General features: G+C 47.7%; 1 protein-coding gene across 8 annotated transcripts in view; it reads left to right on the forward strand.

The window, feature by feature from the left end:
- The first annotated feature begins 7,529 nt into the window (after positions 1-7,529).
- RAPGEF1 (Rap guanine nucleotide exchange factor 1) overlaps positions 7,530-17,976 on the forward strand; it is an 85,110-nt gene continuing 74,663 nt past the window's right edge. For 5 of the 8 annotated variants that reach the window (XM_048325260.1, XM_048325262.1, XM_048325261.1 and 2 more), the window contains exon 1: positions 7,531-7,664. In XM_048325260.1, the coding sequence (XP_048181217.1) occupies positions 7,640-7,664 (25 nt within the window). In that variant the 5' untranslated portion in view covers positions 7,531-7,639. Of the gene's footprint in view, positions 7,665-17,976 lie in introns of all 8 variants that reach the window. The other 3 variants (XM_048325257.1, XM_048325258.1, XM_048325265.1) reach the window with 2 other exon arrangements.

A 17,976-nucleotide genomic window follows, 5' to 3' on the forward strand; every position in this document is an offset into this window, starting at 1 on the left:
CAGGAGGTCAAGTTAAAAAAAAAAAATAAGGAAGGAAGAAAAAAGACACCAAACAACCCATCAGCACCAGCTTGATGATGAAGAGAAGCACTGTGGGCTGAGGAATAATGGTTTGAAGTTTGCATCGTTATCAGAGAGATGTGCCCCACATTTACAATGCTCTCTGAAATGTATTGGGGCTTGTGTGGTGTAATGGGAGGGACATGGGGGTCGGTCAGTCCCTCCTTCAAGGCCAGGAGGGCCAAAATGAAGACACGCATGGGACATTGCAGTTTGTCACCCTGCACGAGAGGGACCTCGGAGGGGCTGGGTGGGAATCACTGGTTCATGTTCATATCAACTGCCAGGCTGGTTACTGTACTCATTAATGAGGTCCTGAGGTGTCTGTGCCTTTCCTGTCTAATTGCAAAGGTGAAAGGGCCGTTTTACAAAAGGGGAAACTGAGGCACAGAGAGGCCAGCCCACCCCAAGTTATCTTTTTCACTGAAAGCAAATGAGTTTCCTCTCTGCTGTGCACATCCTCCGTGCTGGTGCCACTCTCTGTCCAGAGGCAGCGGTGCCTTACCCGAGCCTGGATCTCCTGCAGTCTTCAGGATTCAGCACGTCTCACTCCTGACCTGCCACAGGCTCGTTTATTCGGTGCTGGGCTCCCCAGGTGAATTTGCCAACACAGCTCATTCCTGCCCTGCAAGACCTCTGCTATTTCAGACCACGACTACCTGCAGCTCCCCCAGGCTTCTCCTTCCTGCAGCTGCTGTCAGCTGTACAGACCGTATGGAGCTTCAGCAACATGGGCAGGTGACACTTTGGCTTGGGCACAAGGTCTCCCCACCCGGGATTGGCAAGGAGAGGAAATCTAGGCTGTCACGTCCAATTATACTTTTCCCTGGGTGACCTTTGTTTACATAACACAATTTTTATTATTTGACTTGGTAATATTGATTTTGATTTCCTTTTTTGATTCATTTTCGTTTCACTCTTTCCTGCTGGGAGTGACTTGGTTCACCTTCAGCATCTGCTTGCTCTCTAGTGTGAGGCAGGAAGGGTCACTTGTCCATGGAAAATGACCTGGAAGACAAGCCAGGTTTTAAAGAGGGCTTGTGTATGAGCTGGGCTTGCTTCTGGTGCTCTAAATTGGGCCCCTCCATCCTGTCCTTCCTGAATACCCCTTGGCTTTATGGTGAGTTGTCTCCCTCATCCAGAGGTGGATGGGAACTGCATGGCAATGAAGCAGGTCTGGATGTGGAACTCCTCCAGTCTTTGCTGGCAGCAGGACCTGCAGGACCATCTTCTGATGAAAGGCGGAGTTTGCCACAGAAATGTGTCTATCTCCTTGTGTTCCATCTTCAGCAGTGACCCATAATGATGCTTCAGATGAGGGAAGAATTCAGTTGCAGCAGGCAGAGTCTAAGGGAAATTTCCGACAGACCTGGTGTATCCAGCAGCCTGTGCCATGAGACAACAAATTCCCTCTCCTCTGCTTGCTCAGTGCACAGAGGTTGGCCAGGGTCTGTGATGCAGGGCACTAGGGGATGTTCAAGCCATCCAAAGGGGGTGGGCTTGGGACCATCTGTGTCTCTGGGAAGACGCCCTCATTATCTGCAAGTGGAAAGGACTGCCCCAGGATATCCTGTTCCCTTCCTCTGAAAGAAAGAAGGTCTTCCCACCTTTCCTGTCCTCAGCAACACAGACTCCAGAGCCAGAAGGGTCAGGTCTTCAGAGACCCTGCTCAGAGCTGCTTTTACTCTTCAAGGGCAGCACAGACAGACCATGATGGGGTCAGCAAAGTCAGCAGCCGAGCTCCAGCCATGCACAGCAGAGATCTTTATTCAATTACCTGCCACTATCCCAATAAACCCCAGGAGGATGAGCCATCGATGTGAACCTCCACGTGTGGGGAGGTGAAAGGACAGCCAGACGTCTGACCACTGAGGAAGTTTCTGCTGACAGAAACACCTTGGAGTGCCAGACACCTTGTTAGCCAGTATATATTGTGCTGGTGATTCACATGCTTATGTTTCCACTGTGAAATACAGTCCCCAGTGGAGGGAGAAGATTAAACCAGAGAAAGAACTGTTACAGCCTTCCACCCTTTCTCCTTCCACCCTCACCTTCCTAATTACTTTAAATGTACAAACGGTTTGTCATAAACTGTTAAATATCTCTCTCATGTTTTTTTTTTAATAATCCCAGGGCCTGGGGTTCTTCTCAGTGTACCTCCTCAGACCCACCTCATCCCCTGTGGCACTGTGAAGCCAACAGTTTTTTCTCCAATTTACTTCTTTTCACAAAAGACTGAGAGAAAGACATCAAAAAGCTTTACTTTAAGCTGCCACTTTAACAGATACATGTGAAAGTGCAATTTATTTACTTTTTGACTAATCCCCTAGTGCCAGTAGAGTCTCTACCCTCCTGCCCACCTGGCTATTGGTGTTTTACAGATGGGGAGCCCTGAAACAGTGAGTGACCCACCCCAGACATCCAATGGGTTTGTTGGTCTTGGACCAGAAAATTGTCTGGGGAACAAAACAAAACAACAAATCAAAGGTCTGTGACCAAACAGGGAAGGGACCAAGGAATTTCAAGGTTGGGATGTTGCAATAGGACAAGGGGTAATGGTTTTAAACTGAAAGAGGGTCAATTTAGATTACATATAAGGAAGGAGTTCTTTACAATGGGGGTGGGGAGGCCCTGGCACAGGTTGGCCGGAGCAGCTTTGGCTGCCTCATTCCTGGAAGTGTTCAAGGCCAGGTTGGATGGGGCTTGGAGTGACCTGGGATGGTGGAAGGTGTCCCTGCTCGTTTCAGGGAGTTTGGAACTAAATGACCTTTAAAGGTCCCTTCCAACCCAAACCATTCTATGATTCTGTCACTCCTTGTCCCACTGCAGACTGAGGACAGCGTGCACCTTTGGGGAGCATCCTCGCAGCTGCTTCCCCGGGATAACCTCTGCCGGGATTCTCTCCTCTTCCTTGCTTCTCTTGGCCCAGGCTTGCGCAGGGCGCGGGTTGGGGGGAGCCAGCGGTGGCCCCCAGCCCCATGTGCCGGCATATGCTGCCCTCTAGAGCCAGCACCCAAATCTCGTCTTTTTTAAAGGAAAAAGCTGGAAGAAAGCAAGTCCTGACAATCCTGCGTGAGAATGGGAGAACCGGTGGAAACTCCCCCCAGGGCTCGGCAGGGTGAGACCCCTCGGGGGGACCAGCCCCACGGCCACGGGGGATGCACAGGGGGAACCCTGACCAGCTGCCCAGACTATCAGCTCTCCTAATAATAATAACTTGTCTCTCACTCCAGCACACAGAGCACAGGGGTCTGCCACACAGCTGGGACCACCAGCCAGGTACCATCAGCTGCTGCACCAAGAAAACCTGAACACTGACCCTTCCTCAAGGAGGTGAAAGTGGGGATGTGCCCAAGATCAATGTCTCCCATTTGCCTTTTTTTTGCTCATATGACCTTTGATGCAGCTCACATCACGAATATTTTTCAGGGAGCTGAGCTCTGTCCCTTTCTGCACTGCTCCTCTGAGTCTCTCACCCAGAGCATGTCCCCCATGATGGTGCTGTCTTTTCCTTCCCTGAACAATTCCTCTCCTTCACCACATACTGGCATCCCCCTCCTATTTTTTCCACCCCTGAACACCTCAGAGGAGTTGCAGCCATTAGCAGGAGGTGAGAATCTTGCCCTTCTGCTTTAGTGGCTTCGAATAAATAATTTTTTCACCTCTTCCCAGTGGCAAAACTTTCCACCCCTGCAGGCTGAGCAGGGGTGGTGCAGGGGCACATGGAGTCATTGGGGTGTGTTTGTCACCTGGGGGTCCTCGAGCACATTGGAGAAGGTTTTTAGGGAGCTCTCGGAGTCTTAATCAAACTGCAGCTATCCTGAGCAGCGATGTTATCAAGCCCAGTGCTGGCGCAGAAGGCATCGTGCAAGGTTGGCTAAATTGCGTTTCCCTGAGTAATCCCAGTTATTCCCTGCTGCTAAAGTCCACTTGGACAGCTTTGTTTGGGGTGAGTGGCCGCTACGTCCTGGGATTTTTGCAGGGACAGACACAGCAGGACCTGAGCCGCGATCCCACAAACTGGAGGGGAGCAGGAGAGGAGCAGGGCTGGGATTTGGGCAGAGCTCTCACTAGAGGGCAGGAGCGCTCTTTAACTGCGCAGCTCAAGGCCTGTTGGCATTTCTTGCACAATTTCCCCTGTTCAGTGGGTCAGTTGTAAAGTTCAGTGACTCACTGCAGGAAATGACCCTGTGGGGCTGCAGTTTATGTCTGCTGGCCTTCCCTAGGTGCTGTCAGCCCGTCTGGGGCAGCCTCCATCGAGGGGTTCCACCATCTGCCGAGCGTTCCCGGCAGGTTTTGCTGCCAGGGAGTTTCTCCGAGCGAAGAAACATTTGGGGAAGGAGGCTCCAGATGTTGCCTCCGCATCTTGCATGTCTCTGACTTTAAGGTGAACTTTAGCACTGCGCTCTCATCTGATAGCAAAGCAGGTACCCAACATATTCTTCATTTCTTCTTCCTGATGTAGCATCAGCACCTGAAAAATTGGCTCTTTGTAGCGTGTTCCAGTATTGCTCCCTCTTGAAGGTAACCAGCCACTGCCGGCCCTTTACCCAAATGCACTGCAAGAACCATCCCTGTGGGATCTCACGCTGCTCTGTAACAGCCTGAAAAGTGACATCTCCCTTCACAGATCTCCTCCTGCTCTCCTGGCCACAGCTCTGCCCTTAACAACACACTCAGATGGGCACAATCAGCTCTGAGGTGTTTTTCCCCAGCTGACTCCAGGGGATATTTAGAAGCATCAGGTTTTCCCAGCGTTGTGAGTTACATCTTAATGCAGAAACCACAAGAAAAACTCCAGCATCCCCCGGAAGGCAACACATCATGGGCACAACGGGGCTTTTTATATCAGAGACTATGAAAAGACCTTCCAATTTGGTAGCTGTTCTGTTCATCTCTCACATTATTGCACACACGCTCCTTCTCCATTGCCCAAGTCTGAAAACGGGAGGGTGTAAGAATAGCAGCTTGTTACTTCATCTGTCTGCTTCCTGTGTGTACTCCCAGTCGGGTCTGCTCTCATTAGCATCACCCGCTGCAGCTCCTCGTTACTACTGCTCACTAATCCGAGTGAGTCAGCACAGCTCAGCGTGGCTACAACAGCCACCATTTACATCTGTGGGAGCCAGAGGAAAACCTCTACCTAGATACTTCTTTTTTGTTAGGTTTATTAAGCAGATGCACCCAGGAACTCTCCACAAGCTTCCCAACGAAGAAAATAAATGAGAGAAAAATGCATACTCTGCCTCTTAGACATTTCCTCCTATACCTTCTGCTGAGCCCCGGGTGTGTGAGATGTTTAAACAGGCTCATGAAGTCACTTCCAAAGTTGTGTGTAAAGCTTACAGAAATAGCAACCTCGTGAATGATTTATTTGATAAGGGAAGTAAATAGTCTCTGACAGCTCACCAGGCTTCAGATTTAGTGGCCCGTAGCACAGGGCTACCTGCAAGTCATTGTTGTGATGTTTGTCCCTAATGAAGTTGTAGAAATGAGTTAATTTTCAAATACAACCATAGTTATTTTATTATTGCCTGGAGCCCTTCCCCCCGGGCTCTGCTGTCACTTCCCTCTGGAGTGAACCCACTTGTCCCCAGGGAGCTGCCACTGCTCCCTGGGCTCAGGTGAAAGCAAGTGTGTAGGTTGGGATGGCAAACACGGAGCTGAGGGTGTCAGCAGCTGGGAGCAGGAGCAGGAACAGGAATGGGATGACAGCGCTTGTCTGTGGCTACTGTGGGGCTGCCAGCAGCTGTGCTGGGCAACCCGGGGTCACGTGTGCCACAGCTGCCCTGAGTGTGGCTTTGGGGTGTCTGTAGATGCCGTGAGGATGCTCTGAGACAGCAGCACTGGTGTCCTGTTGCAGTCAGCTTTGCACAAATCCCCTTTGCTCCCTTTTCATAGAATCACAGAATCATTAAGGTTGGAAAAGACCTCCAATATCATCAAGTCCAAGCTCCTAGTGAGTACCACCATGCCCATTAAACCATTTCTATTCATTTTTTGAACACTTTTGGGGACAGTGACCCCACCACTGCCCTGGACATCCTTTTCCAATGCTTACCTACTCTTTCCATGAAGAAATTTTTCCTAATATTCAATCTGAACCTTCTGGCATAACTTGAAGCTGTTTCCCCTTGTTCTGTTGCTGGTTGCCTGGGGGAAGAGGCTGACCCTCACCTTGCCACAACCTCCTTTCGGATAGTTGTAGGGAGTTAATTGTAATTGATTAATTTTAATTTTGCTGCTGACTGCTCCAAAAGAAAGATTCTGCTGTGGCAGCAAATTTGGAAAAAGGCAGAACCTGTGAGTCCTGAGGAGATTCTGAAGAGTCAGGAGCATCAGCAGGACATCCCCAGGCAGCTCAGGATGGGGGTCCCTGCTCCTTCCAACCCCGCATCCAGAGGATTGCATTTTGGGGGCAAAACCACCTGGGTTCCTAGGAAATGACTGAGGGAGCTGGGGCTGTTCAGCCTCGAGAAGAGACCACATTAATGTGTGTAAGTATTTAAAGGGTGATGCTGAGAAGATACAGCCAGGGTCCCCCAGTGGTGCCAACCACTCGGACATGAGGCAACGGGCAGAGACTGATGCACACCAAGTTCCACCTGGACACGAGGAAGAACTTTCCTGTGCAATGACCACGCACTGGAACAGGGACAAGAAAGGGCGTGGAGTGTCCCTCACCGGAGATATTCCAGACCCATCTGGACACAGCCCTGTGTCGTGTGCTCTGAGATGACCCTCCTTGGGCAGGAGGTCGGACCAGCTGACCGGCTCCGGTCCCTCTCAGCCAGACCCATCCCGGGATCCTGATGCCCATTCTGGGATTCCAATCCCATTCCAGGATCCTGATGCCCATCCCAGGATTCTGGTCCCATCCCGAGATCCTGATGTCCATACCGGGATCCTGATCCTGATCCCGGGATCCTGACGCCAATCTTGGGATCTGCTCCTCATCCCGGAATTTTGATCCTCATCCCAGGATCCCGATGCTCATCCTGGGATCCCGATCACATCGCGCCATTCCAATCCCATCCCCGGGATCCCGATGCTCATCCTGGGATCCCGATGCCCATCCCGCTATTCCGATGCCCATCCCGCTATTCCGATGCCCACCCCGGGATTATGATGCCCATCCCGGGATCCCGATGCCCACGCTGAGATCCCGATGCCCATCCCGGGATTATGATGCCCATCCCGGGATCCCGATGCCCACGCCGAGATCCCGATGCCCATCCCGGGATCCCGATGCCCATCCCGAGATCCCGATGCCCACGCCGAGATCCCGACGCCCATCCCGGGATTCCGGGCCCGCGGGGGTTCCGTGCCCGCCCCGCCGCCGGCCCCGCCCCGCGGTTCCCTTTGCGGCCGGGAGGCGGCGCTGGCGCTGGGCGTGCGCGGCGGGAGCCCCGGGCCGCCCCTTCCCGTCGCGGCCCCGCGGAGCGGGTCGGGGGCGGGCGCTGCTCCACGGCCGCCGCCGGAGCCGCTCCCGCATCGCGCCCGGCAGCAGCGGGAGCCCGGCAGCCCCTCGGCCGGCTCCGTGCGCCGCCGGGCCTGAGCGCCGAGCGCCGGCTCCGACATGTCCGGCAAGATCGAGAAAGCAGGTGAGCGCCGGGAGGCCCGGGGGCAGCGCGGGGGGGGACGCGCCGGGGCGGCCGCGCTCGCCGCCCGCCCCGCAGAGCCGCTGCGGCCGGCGGAGCCGCCGGAGGAGCCGGAGCCGCCGGAGGTGCGGGAGCTGCCGGCGGTGCCGCGGGCCTGGCGCGGCCCGGCGGGGCGGGGGGAGCCGGGCAGGGCCCCCCGCGCCCGGCGGGGTCCCCACGGGGGCTCCTGACAGCGCGGGCGGCGAGCGGGGCCCGGGCTGGGGCTGGGCCCGGGGGGCCACGGGAGATGCTCTGCCCGTCCCCCCGGGGGCTGGTCCTGCGCTTCCCGGGCGCTGTTTGGGTCTTTGTGTCTCCTCCGCGTTTTCCTTTTTGCTCACTGCTTTCCTTTTTTTCTCCCTAATTCTTATATTTTAATTTTTACGTCCCTGCACTCATTCCGTCCTTGCTATGCAGCCAGGCATCAGCACAGCCGGGCGCTGCAGCGCTTTGGGGCCTACATGCAATAATTAATTTCAACTTCTCCCAACTTTCCTCTCCTGGTGTGTGTGCAGGATGAGAAGAGATGGGTCCGTGGGCAAATGTCAGAGGGAACTTGCACGTTTTTTCCTCCCTCTTCCCCTCTGCCGGGGTGCTCATGAGAGCCAGAGCCAGGGGAGGCTGCTGAGATTCCTCCTGCTCTCACAAGGAAACGCTCAAGCACGGATCATATTGTCTCTCTGTGCTTCTGGAGTCGTGCCTGGTTCTCAGTTGTCACTTTAGATGGTTGAATGACCCTGTTTTTCTCTGTAGTGGGAGTAGTACGCTTAAAGATTCAATTAGTGTTGTGCAAATCAAGAAGTGAAGTTACGTAGTTTAGTTATGTTGCGTTTAATTAGCAGAGAAAAATCAATGCTGTTTGGTATATTTTATTGCGAGGAATAGCCAGGCTGTCTCCTCCTGGGGAACGCAGGGCAGCAGCCCGCGTAGGGATGTGCGGAGCATCCAGGCTTCCAGGACAGCAGCCACGGATGCGGGAAGGATCCGCGTTTCCAAGGAGTGGAGTCGGTAGCAGCGCGTTCTGGTTTTGATCATCCCACCCTGGTGCGCTCCGGCTGCTGCACCGCACCGTGTGTGAGCGTGTTCTCCTCGGTGCTGCGGGTTCTGGAGCGGCCCCGGGGGATGAGCAGCCTGCCTGCCTGGCAGCCGGCTCCTCCGTGCAGCACCTCGGCATGCTTCCAGCTCTTCGCGCTGACTTACTGTCTAACAAGTGTGCACCGCATCAGGGGACAAATGTTACTCCAGAAATATCACAGGTTAATCCGCTGCACGATCCCCTTCACGGTATCACGGTGTAGCTTTGCTCTGGGATCCTGCTGAGCTGTTCCGCGCTTGCCCCTTACTCCAGCGAGCAAGGAAGGTGTTACAGCAGAGTACACAGACCTCGGGCCAGCTCTGGAATAATTGCCACTTGTTTATGCTAGAGGTGGATTTGGCTTGGGATTTAGTAACTGTAGACAGTAATTACAGACGTATAAATAAGTGATCACGTTTTGTTTATTCGTGTGCAGTAAATAACCCTGGGAGAATAGTAAATAGAGCTCCACACCAGAGAGGCAGTGTGAGGAGTTCAAGCACAGGAAGATGACTCTGGAGACACACACAAACTCAGCACGGTTCCATAAACAATAGAACAGAGAGGCCAAGAAATACCATATAAATATAAATACCATATAAAATGCCATATAAAATACCATATAACAGCAATAAAATACCATATAAAAATCATACCCTGCACAGCCTAGAGACCAGACACGCTGAGCTCCCACTGAAGAACTCAAGCATCATGCAGGATCCATCCCCAGGTTGGTGCTGTGAGCGTGTAGTTGGAAGATGCAGTGGGAGAAGCCCTGATGCAGACACATTTGTCCTAGTGAAAGTCTATCACAGTGATGATTAGCTGAAGGAGGGAAACAGTGAATCTGGGAATCTGTCCTCTTTCAACTGCTTGTACTTTCATTTCTTTCAGAAGGATATTTAAAAAAAAAAAATCCAGTCCAAATATAAATGGGAGGAGAAGAGACAGGGAAGGAGGGCTGGGAGCTGGCTGTTCCAGAGCAGGAGCGTCTCCATCGCTGTTTCTGAGTGTTTGAACTTCTGATTGACACCCACAGTTTGGTTAATACAAACACAGCCTGTGATACCACAGCCATTCGGGGGTAATGTTTGTCAAAACGTGTACAGTAGCAGAACAAAGGAAACAGACTCATGAAACAAATGCTGTGAGGTCCAAGGTCTGTGCAGTTGTGTACATTTGAATTTATTTTTCTTATGGGGACAGAAATTCATGCACTGTGTTATAAATAAAATAGACCAGTGCCTGGTCACAAGCTGTGGTGACAGACTTTGGAGTGGGCTTTGGTTTGACTCGTGTGTCTATCTAGACAGGCTGCTGGAAAAAATGTGATACCCCTTACAGGGTTAGACCCCCAGAGACCCTCGTACATCTGCTCCCTGGGTCCTTAACTGGAACACCTTGTTGGCACTCAATAAAGAACAATAATAAATGATTAGAGATAACAGCTTCCATCCTGTCCATGAAGGAAGAGCAGACAAGGCTCCCTCTGGAGCCTCTCAGTGCTGCTGTTTAATCAACAGAAGGGTCACTGTAGAGCAATTCAGAGCTCTGCTTTGGAGTGAAGGGCAGCCATCTGGTTACGTAGAATAAGACGGTATATTTGGGGTTTGCTGGTGTTACAGAGTCCGTGTTTTGTTAGGCTCCAGCCAGGAGACTTCCAGACACTTTTCCAAAGCAGAACCCTCCTTGGCTTGAAGAGAAGGAATGGCCATTGGCTTCTCTGTACTCCAGAACTGTGACTTTTTGTCTTCACTTTCAGAAAATATTTGCTCTCCCTCTTTTGATGTGAAATCCAAAATAGGGATGCCAAAAAAGAGCAGAGAAGGTCACAGATTCTGCTTGGGTTTCCTGTTACCATGGCAATGCATGAATTCCTGTTTTTATTTACCTGATGGATTATGTGCTCCAGGGAATTCAGCTACTCTGCATCATTCAGGGAGACTAAGGGAGGAGTTAGACACCATCAGCTCTAAACCAAAAGCCTGTTGTGAAACAAGTCCATTCAAAAATGCCCTTTTATTAAAACCAAAGAACATATGGGTGCCATATTTTGGAGGTTTATTCTACTTGGTGTTTTCACTCTTAGTCTTGTAATTTCTTTCAGGGTTTTCATATCCCTTGTGAGCTTGCTTTTCCAACAGCTGCCTGCTAAAGGTTGTTTGAGAGAACTGTTTCAGGTGTTAGCTACCTGGAGTGCAGGCAGTCGTCTCTATTCTGCTCAGGACTCAATGGGACGTATTTATTCCCAGTAGACCAAAAATGTGGTTGGCTTCAACTTTTACTCATAAGCACTTGCCTGATAAGCAAATTCACCTCAATTCTCCCCCTTTAGTATTGGTGGGATAAACATCTAGGGGTAATCCCAGGAGAACTCTGTTCTTAAGAAAATGGCAAAATTGAAGAGACAATTCAGGAGGTCACATTATTCCTGTCTTTGTAGGAATTTAGTGTTTATCTGGAGTCCTTCATGCCAATTTATGTGATTCTGAATTGTTCATCTGCGAATGTTTTTGTACTAATGCGAAGTTCCCGGGGATTTTGTTTTTGCAGAGGGTATATTTTGAACTGTCATCATGTCTTGGATCATTTTATGGAAATTAGCCTGCCTATTTTATATACCTGTACAGTTTTATGCAGTTTCTCTTTGTCTGTCATGCTTAGGTGAGTTACTAGGCAGGACTCTTTCCTCAGCTCTGTTGTGCATTCACAGCCGTACCATGTTCCTCAATATAAGTGAGGGCTTTCAAGTTAGAAAATTTTGCAGTTGACTAGTTTGAGTGCTTCTCTGCTGGTGGTTTTCAAGCAAACTAAGAGTTATCTGCAAATCTGAAAATTAGACCCTTTGAAATCTTACCTCTCAACCCCAAAGGCAGTTCAGTTCCAATTCTTCCTTAGTCAGGCTTTTAACACCTACTGTTTCCTCCTGTGTGCTGCTCCCATAGTGACATCCCACGTGTGATTTACTGCAACTTGTTTAAACAGCATCAACCATTCAGGCCAGTTTTCTGTAGAGGTAAAATACAGGTACAAGATGATCGCTGCTTAGTGGGGTTTTTTTTCTACAAAATGGTACAAAGAGCAGAATTTGGCATCTTTTGTAAGCCATTGTAGGTTGACAGGTGGTGTGGTCCGAAACGTAGCCTGTGGGATAACTGCTGCAAGATTGAGATGGTCTTAGTTGTAAGAAGTAAGCGGGCAAGGAGTGGAGAAAGAAGACAGCTGAAGGCTACTGGAATGTGAAGCAGCTGGGTTGTGCCTTAGTCAGTGAAAATCAGAAACTGGAAACAATTGCTAAATTTATTTTCAGTGTAAGCAATCATTTTCCTTGAACCACAGTGACTAAATATATCTCTTGGTTGTGATTTTTATGTGGTGGTAACTCACTGGCTCTTGCTAACCTCCTGGCAAGCAGAAAGAGGAGTGGAAGTTCACTGTCAGTCAAGATTGTAAAACAAATATCCCTCATTTAGATCTCTTGATTCACTTGCATGGCTTTGCTTGCTGCAGTGTATTGCCTGAGTGGAAGAAACCTGGGTGTTTGTTTCTAGGGAAGGGAGTCAATATGTAACTCCTCTTTCAGGTTTCTTTGGGGTTTTGTTCATATTTTTGGAAGTTTTTAATTGCAATTGATGCTTCAGCTGATTCTAGTAACTCTGTTGTAGGTGCAGATAGACTCTGATGCCAAAAGTGTGGGTCTTTTTTTAAAAAGAAATATAATTAAGACCTTATTTATTCCAAAGTTGAAAGCCTGAGGGTAGAATTGGCAAAATGAGCTTTGCTGTTGACTTACAAATCCTTTGGAAGGAGAGCATTCCATCCAGAATCTTACAGCATTTGAACTGCAGGTGGAGGAACATGAAGAGTTAACTTTCTAGACTTCGTTTTAAAGAAGCTAGAGAGATGTTGTACCTTCCTTGGCAGAGGCATTTGATGGCTAATCAGGTTTAATTCAATTACTCAATCATTTAAGTGTATTATAGGTAGCTCTCAGCTGAGCTAGTGGGAGCTGGAATTGTTTGTTACCGTAGCACCCAGTTTGGAAGATCCCTTGTACCCCAGCAAAGGTAAGATGATAAAGAACATCTTCTGTCTTTGTGCCAGATAAAACACCAGAAACTGTGTTGTATATTAAAAATAACAAATTACATGTCAGAACTACAGGTAGGGTGATTTAATAGCCTCCTTCCTCTCCCCCTCCTCACCACACCCATCATTTTGCATAGTTTGAATACATGTAGTGGATATAACTTGTTCAGTTTTCCAAAGATATAATCACAACATTTTTCTGCTAGAACTTGAGATTTGGGATCTTTTGGGAGTTTGGGAAGCTCTTGTCCTCTGTGTACTGTTGCTTAGCATGAAATGAATCCTTCCAGCTTGTATTCTGCCTGTAGAGACTTCACATTATCTGGAGAAAAATCATATGCATGGAGAGGGGTCCTTCAGCTTCTCAGATTAGTGACAGAATAGGCTTTTCTCTCTGAAAAGAATTGAGAATTTATTATGCTATAAGTGCCTGAACACTTGGGAAATTCTGCTTTGGAGTTACATCTTTCCTTTTTCTTTATTAGCTTATGACTATGGGATTCAGCCAGTGTCATGGAAGGAATATTAAAATCACATAGCTATTGCAAGGATATTAGCTTTGTTATTGTAATTTTTTTTCTAAATAACTGAAGTTTGGCTTGCATGGTCTACAGTTGAGAAATACTGTAGAACATAATGGGATGAGGGGATGGCAAAGGAGAACTGTGTGTCATTCTCAGGGCTTGAAATCAGAGGAAAAGGGAGAACAGGTTGAAGGAAAACTAGATTTATTATCTTTGCTATTTGAATTCGCAGCCCCAGAACTCCAAGGTGTATGAAAAGGTGGCCAGGGAAGGAAAAAAGGGGCACCACGTGTTGGTGGAATGGCTGGAAAGACCAGAAAATAAGTGAGAGGATGCCCAACCCACCGGTGATGGAAGAGGAGGGAGCAGGGGGCTGGGTTGCGTGCGAGGAGAGCAGAGAAGAAAAGGCAAGACGGATGGCAAAGGAGGAAATCAGGCAAGGAGGACGTTCCCGACGGCTTTCATGGGAGTCTGTTCCAAGGCAAAGAGACAGAAGATGAATTTCAGCAATCCGGAAAAGCTGCAGGAATCCTGCAGGTTGGGACGTGCTGCCAAAGGAATGTTCTGCAGTTGTGCTGCTCACGTTGCTGCAGCCTGACAAATTACGACTTTATTCCCTGACCCACAGCATCCACTCTTAAAATACATTTCCAATCTCTTCTTAAGGTGTCTGACACTGGCACTGACAGAGCAAACAATTTCATCTGTGTGAGAGAGAAATGATGTCCTCCCATGTTCTGTGAAGCAGCCTGAGAAGGCTGATGGATCACGTTATTGATCTACTTTTATTTGGGTTGCATATTTCAGTGTCAGCTCTCCAGCTTTGAAACGGTCTCTTCATGTTAAATCTCTTTGCTGTTTGAGCTGCTGCCATAGCTCACCTTCTCTGGAATTTGTAAGATAATGTTTCCTTGTGAGAGCAAGGGAGAAGTGATAGGGAAAAGATGTTCTGTATCAGAGTGTTCACTTGGTGTTGTGGGAGGTACAATATTCACAGTATTTGGGAGGACTGGTTCTCCTACACTTGCTTTCTGTTGTATCATATTTAGGAAAGTATCTAAAAGATCTGAGAATTGATAAGAGCTATATTCTAAATAATTTTTTGGTTCCCATTTTATAACCACTCTGAGGGTCAAATGAGCATGGGTGGCACTGAGGAAGAGATTTCTCACGTGTAAAACTGAGGCTTTTTGAATTGAAAAAGCGCATGGTTTGCGTTATCTTACTTTCCCTGGGTGACATTTTCTACTGCTTTGAGTAGAGTTTTTCTGGTGCCATGTAAAGCCTGTGCATTTTGTGATGTAAGTTAACATCTTGGCGTGGCCATCAGTGCCTCTGAGGAAATCCTAATCCATTATGCTGCCCAGGGAGAGGGGTTAAAGCTTCCTTGCACTCTCATGCTCTCATTCTTTCTCTCTGAAGGCTTCATGGGGGGATGCCCTTTGTTGAGTACTTAACATATTCACTGAACCAGTCCCATTTATATTCTAAACAAGATCTTTAATTTCATCCCTGACGTGTACAAAATCTTGGGGTCTGAAAGAAAATTCATGACAATTTTCTTTTTTAGGCTTCTGGAAAGAAAGGAAAAAATCAGTGGAGGTGAAAATCAAAGAATAGTTACTCACAGCGGGTAAGGTTGGAGGAAGCAGATACTGCAGCTTGGTTGGTTGATTAAACCTTGATAGAATTTTACCAGGAGACTGAATCTATAGTTCTGTATCTGTTCAGCTGTAGTTTGCAGGGAGTCTTTAATAATTAAAATGGGAACCAAAACAAGCGTGTTCCCAATATACAGCACACGCTGCTTTATCCCTTACCTTTTGATGGGTTTGTTTGGGTTCTGTCTACCAATCTGTCCTGTCTGTGCTGCCCAAGAAGTGCTAAAGTAGCCTCAGGAATTAATTCCATATTTAGAAAGTTTCCTTTACGAACCAAACGTCACAAAGGGCACCCAGGGAGATCAGTATTGCAGTTCTGGTTGTAGAGTACATTCTGATCAATTCTGGAGCTCAGTGAATCCATCTGACAGTGGGTTCAGTTAGCAGGACAATACTGTTTAAACACAGTTTTTTCTTGGGTGTTTTATGATCCTTTCAGTTGTGCTCTAACCATGTTAACTTTGTCAGTTTGAGCATTTTGCCTTTTTTTTTTTTTCCTTTTTAATGCTTAATTCAGCCTTGCTTTTCACAGTTGAGAGTGATGTGTGCTGCAACTTTCGTATGTAAGAAAATGAAATATCCCTCTTTGGATATATATTTTCCATCTTAATTTTTTTTTAAGTCTACATTTTCTACTTTTCTTAGTAGAAGCAGCTTTAAACTGAATTATATACAAGAATAATACGTTTGAGGAACTAGAGAATTCTGCCAGAAGGTTTAATTAGAACTCATCTATGAATTTACAGGGATTTACAGAAAATGTAGAGCACTGGTTTGTGCAGGAGGTGGTTTGTCTGTATAAATATCCTTGAAAGGTCACATGAAATCAGATGTTAAGGCTGATGCCAGAGTTTTGATGAAGCATGGTAAGAGCAGTACAGGGGTTGAGTTTAACTTTTACTGCTTGGAATTGCTTCTCCAGGGCTACAGTGTGGGAAAAATTTGCAGTACCCGAAAACATTGTGCATCTGAAAGTCACGTGACTCTAAAAACCCCCATAATCTTGTCTCTTTATGAGCAATACCTAGAACATAACTGATAGAAACTTAGGTGGGGAGTTCCTCTGTTTTCAGCTTGTAGTTTTTCTGGGTTTTTCTGTGTGTAACTGTTTGCTCTTTGTCACTGGAATCAGTGGCACTTCTGTCCCCTGCTCTGTCTGGGATGTTGTTTTACAGGAGAAACACTTTGGAGCATTTTAGAACCACCCTGTTAAAATGATGGAGTGAGTTTAAGGAATGGTATTTAAAGTACATGAGCTGGCGCTCTCGACTCTGGCCAGTTTTGTGATATTCAGGTGCATAAAAGCCCTTTAAAGAAGAACCACTGAGTCTTCACACCTAACTTGGCACATCTCTCAGAGATAAGTTTGCTCCTTGTCTGCACCTCTCTTCTTTAATCTGTAACATCCTTACATGAGGCAGTCGTGATAGCTCATCCAGTTACAACTCTTGGATTTACTGGCCAATTTCTGTCAAAATTTGCAGAGGAATGGATATTAAAATTTATTTAAATTTCTGCACGTTTTCTGAAGAAGGCTGAGGAGATCAGAGAGGCTGCAAATAGGGCCTTCATTACAGCAAAGTTGAAAATGTAGCCATCCCATGTTTGTAGCCATTTGGCAAACATAACTTGTGAATAGCCTGGAATGGGGAGTGCCAAGGAAAAGCAAAATCTTTGGGGAAAAAAGCAAATACGTGTGTTTTGGAGACAGTTCAGAGGAGCCAGTCGGGGGTCAGTGAAGGGTGGGTTGCCGATAAAAGCCTGGTAAAAATTGCAGGGCAAAGGAACACTTAAAAACCATGCCAGGAGAGAATTTGGTTCTGGTTACTCTCTGTGCCTATTTCCAGGTAGGCTTTAAACAAAGATGGTTTTGTTCCTGTCTGTCTCAGGTGGAAGCACTTGTATAAATTCTGTAAATATTCATTGGCAGCTGTTACTCTTAGATTTTGTCCTGAAATACAACCCACTTCACTAGACCTCAAATGTGAGGTGTGTGTTTCACTGTAACACTCGGAGGGCTCCCTGGAGACATCAGGTGCACCACAAGTGATACCCAGGAGAATTTCCCTGAGCTTCCATTTGGCTGGCAGCCTGGTGAGTGCCAAGCTCCAGGGGATCCAAACCCTCCTTTGCTCTGGGCAGAGGAATTTATCTATGAGTCCTCAGGGTCTTTTGGCAACAAGGTGTGTAAGAATGTTAGTAACAATGAAAAGGATGTTGGAAGGTTGTTGATTGCCCATGTCATTGTTTTGATGCTTCTCAAGTTCTGTAAGGACTTGAGGCTGGTATAAATCATAGTGCCTAAGGTTAGAGCCACTGGTCATCCATTGTTGGAGCTCCACTGGTAATGTCACCAAGAAATTCCCCCATCAGCTGTGGGCATAACTGCTCCTGAAATCATTCCCAGTGTGCATGAGCTGTTAACATGGCTGTGGATCAAGATCCTGATCCAAGTCTGTAATGCCTGCAAAGCACCCTTCTCAGCCATGTTGCCATGCCAGTGCTGTGGCTTGTCCTGTGAGAGGGCTCAGATTTTTCACTGAAAGAGAAGTCAGGCCTTGGAATAAGTTGCCCAGGGGAGTGGTGGAGTCACTGTCTCTGGAAGTGTTCAAGAGATGTCTGGATGTGGCTCCTGGGAATGTGGTTTTGGGGTGATTATGGTTGACAGTTGGACCAAATCATCTTGAAGGTCTGTTCCAGCCTTGATGATTCTGTGGTTCTGAGAGCTAACAGGCTGTAAGTTTTATTATTACTGTTAATTTGGTTTTACCATTTAATTCTTTTCAGATGAGATAATTCACATCTAAAAGCTTTGGCAACATAGTATACTAAGTTTCAAATATTATCATAATGGGAAAGAGTCATGTTAGAAATATTAGTAGCCAGTTGTGTACATTTAATGAAATTGTTATTCAAAGCTTTTATGTCCA

This window comes from Corvus hawaiiensis, chromosome 21, assembly GCF_020740725.1.
Source record: "Corvus hawaiiensis isolate bCorHaw1 chromosome 21, bCorHaw1.pri.cur, whole genome shotgun sequence".
NCBI lineage: Eukaryota > Metazoa > Chordata > Aves > Passeriformes > Corvidae > Corvus > Corvus hawaiiensis.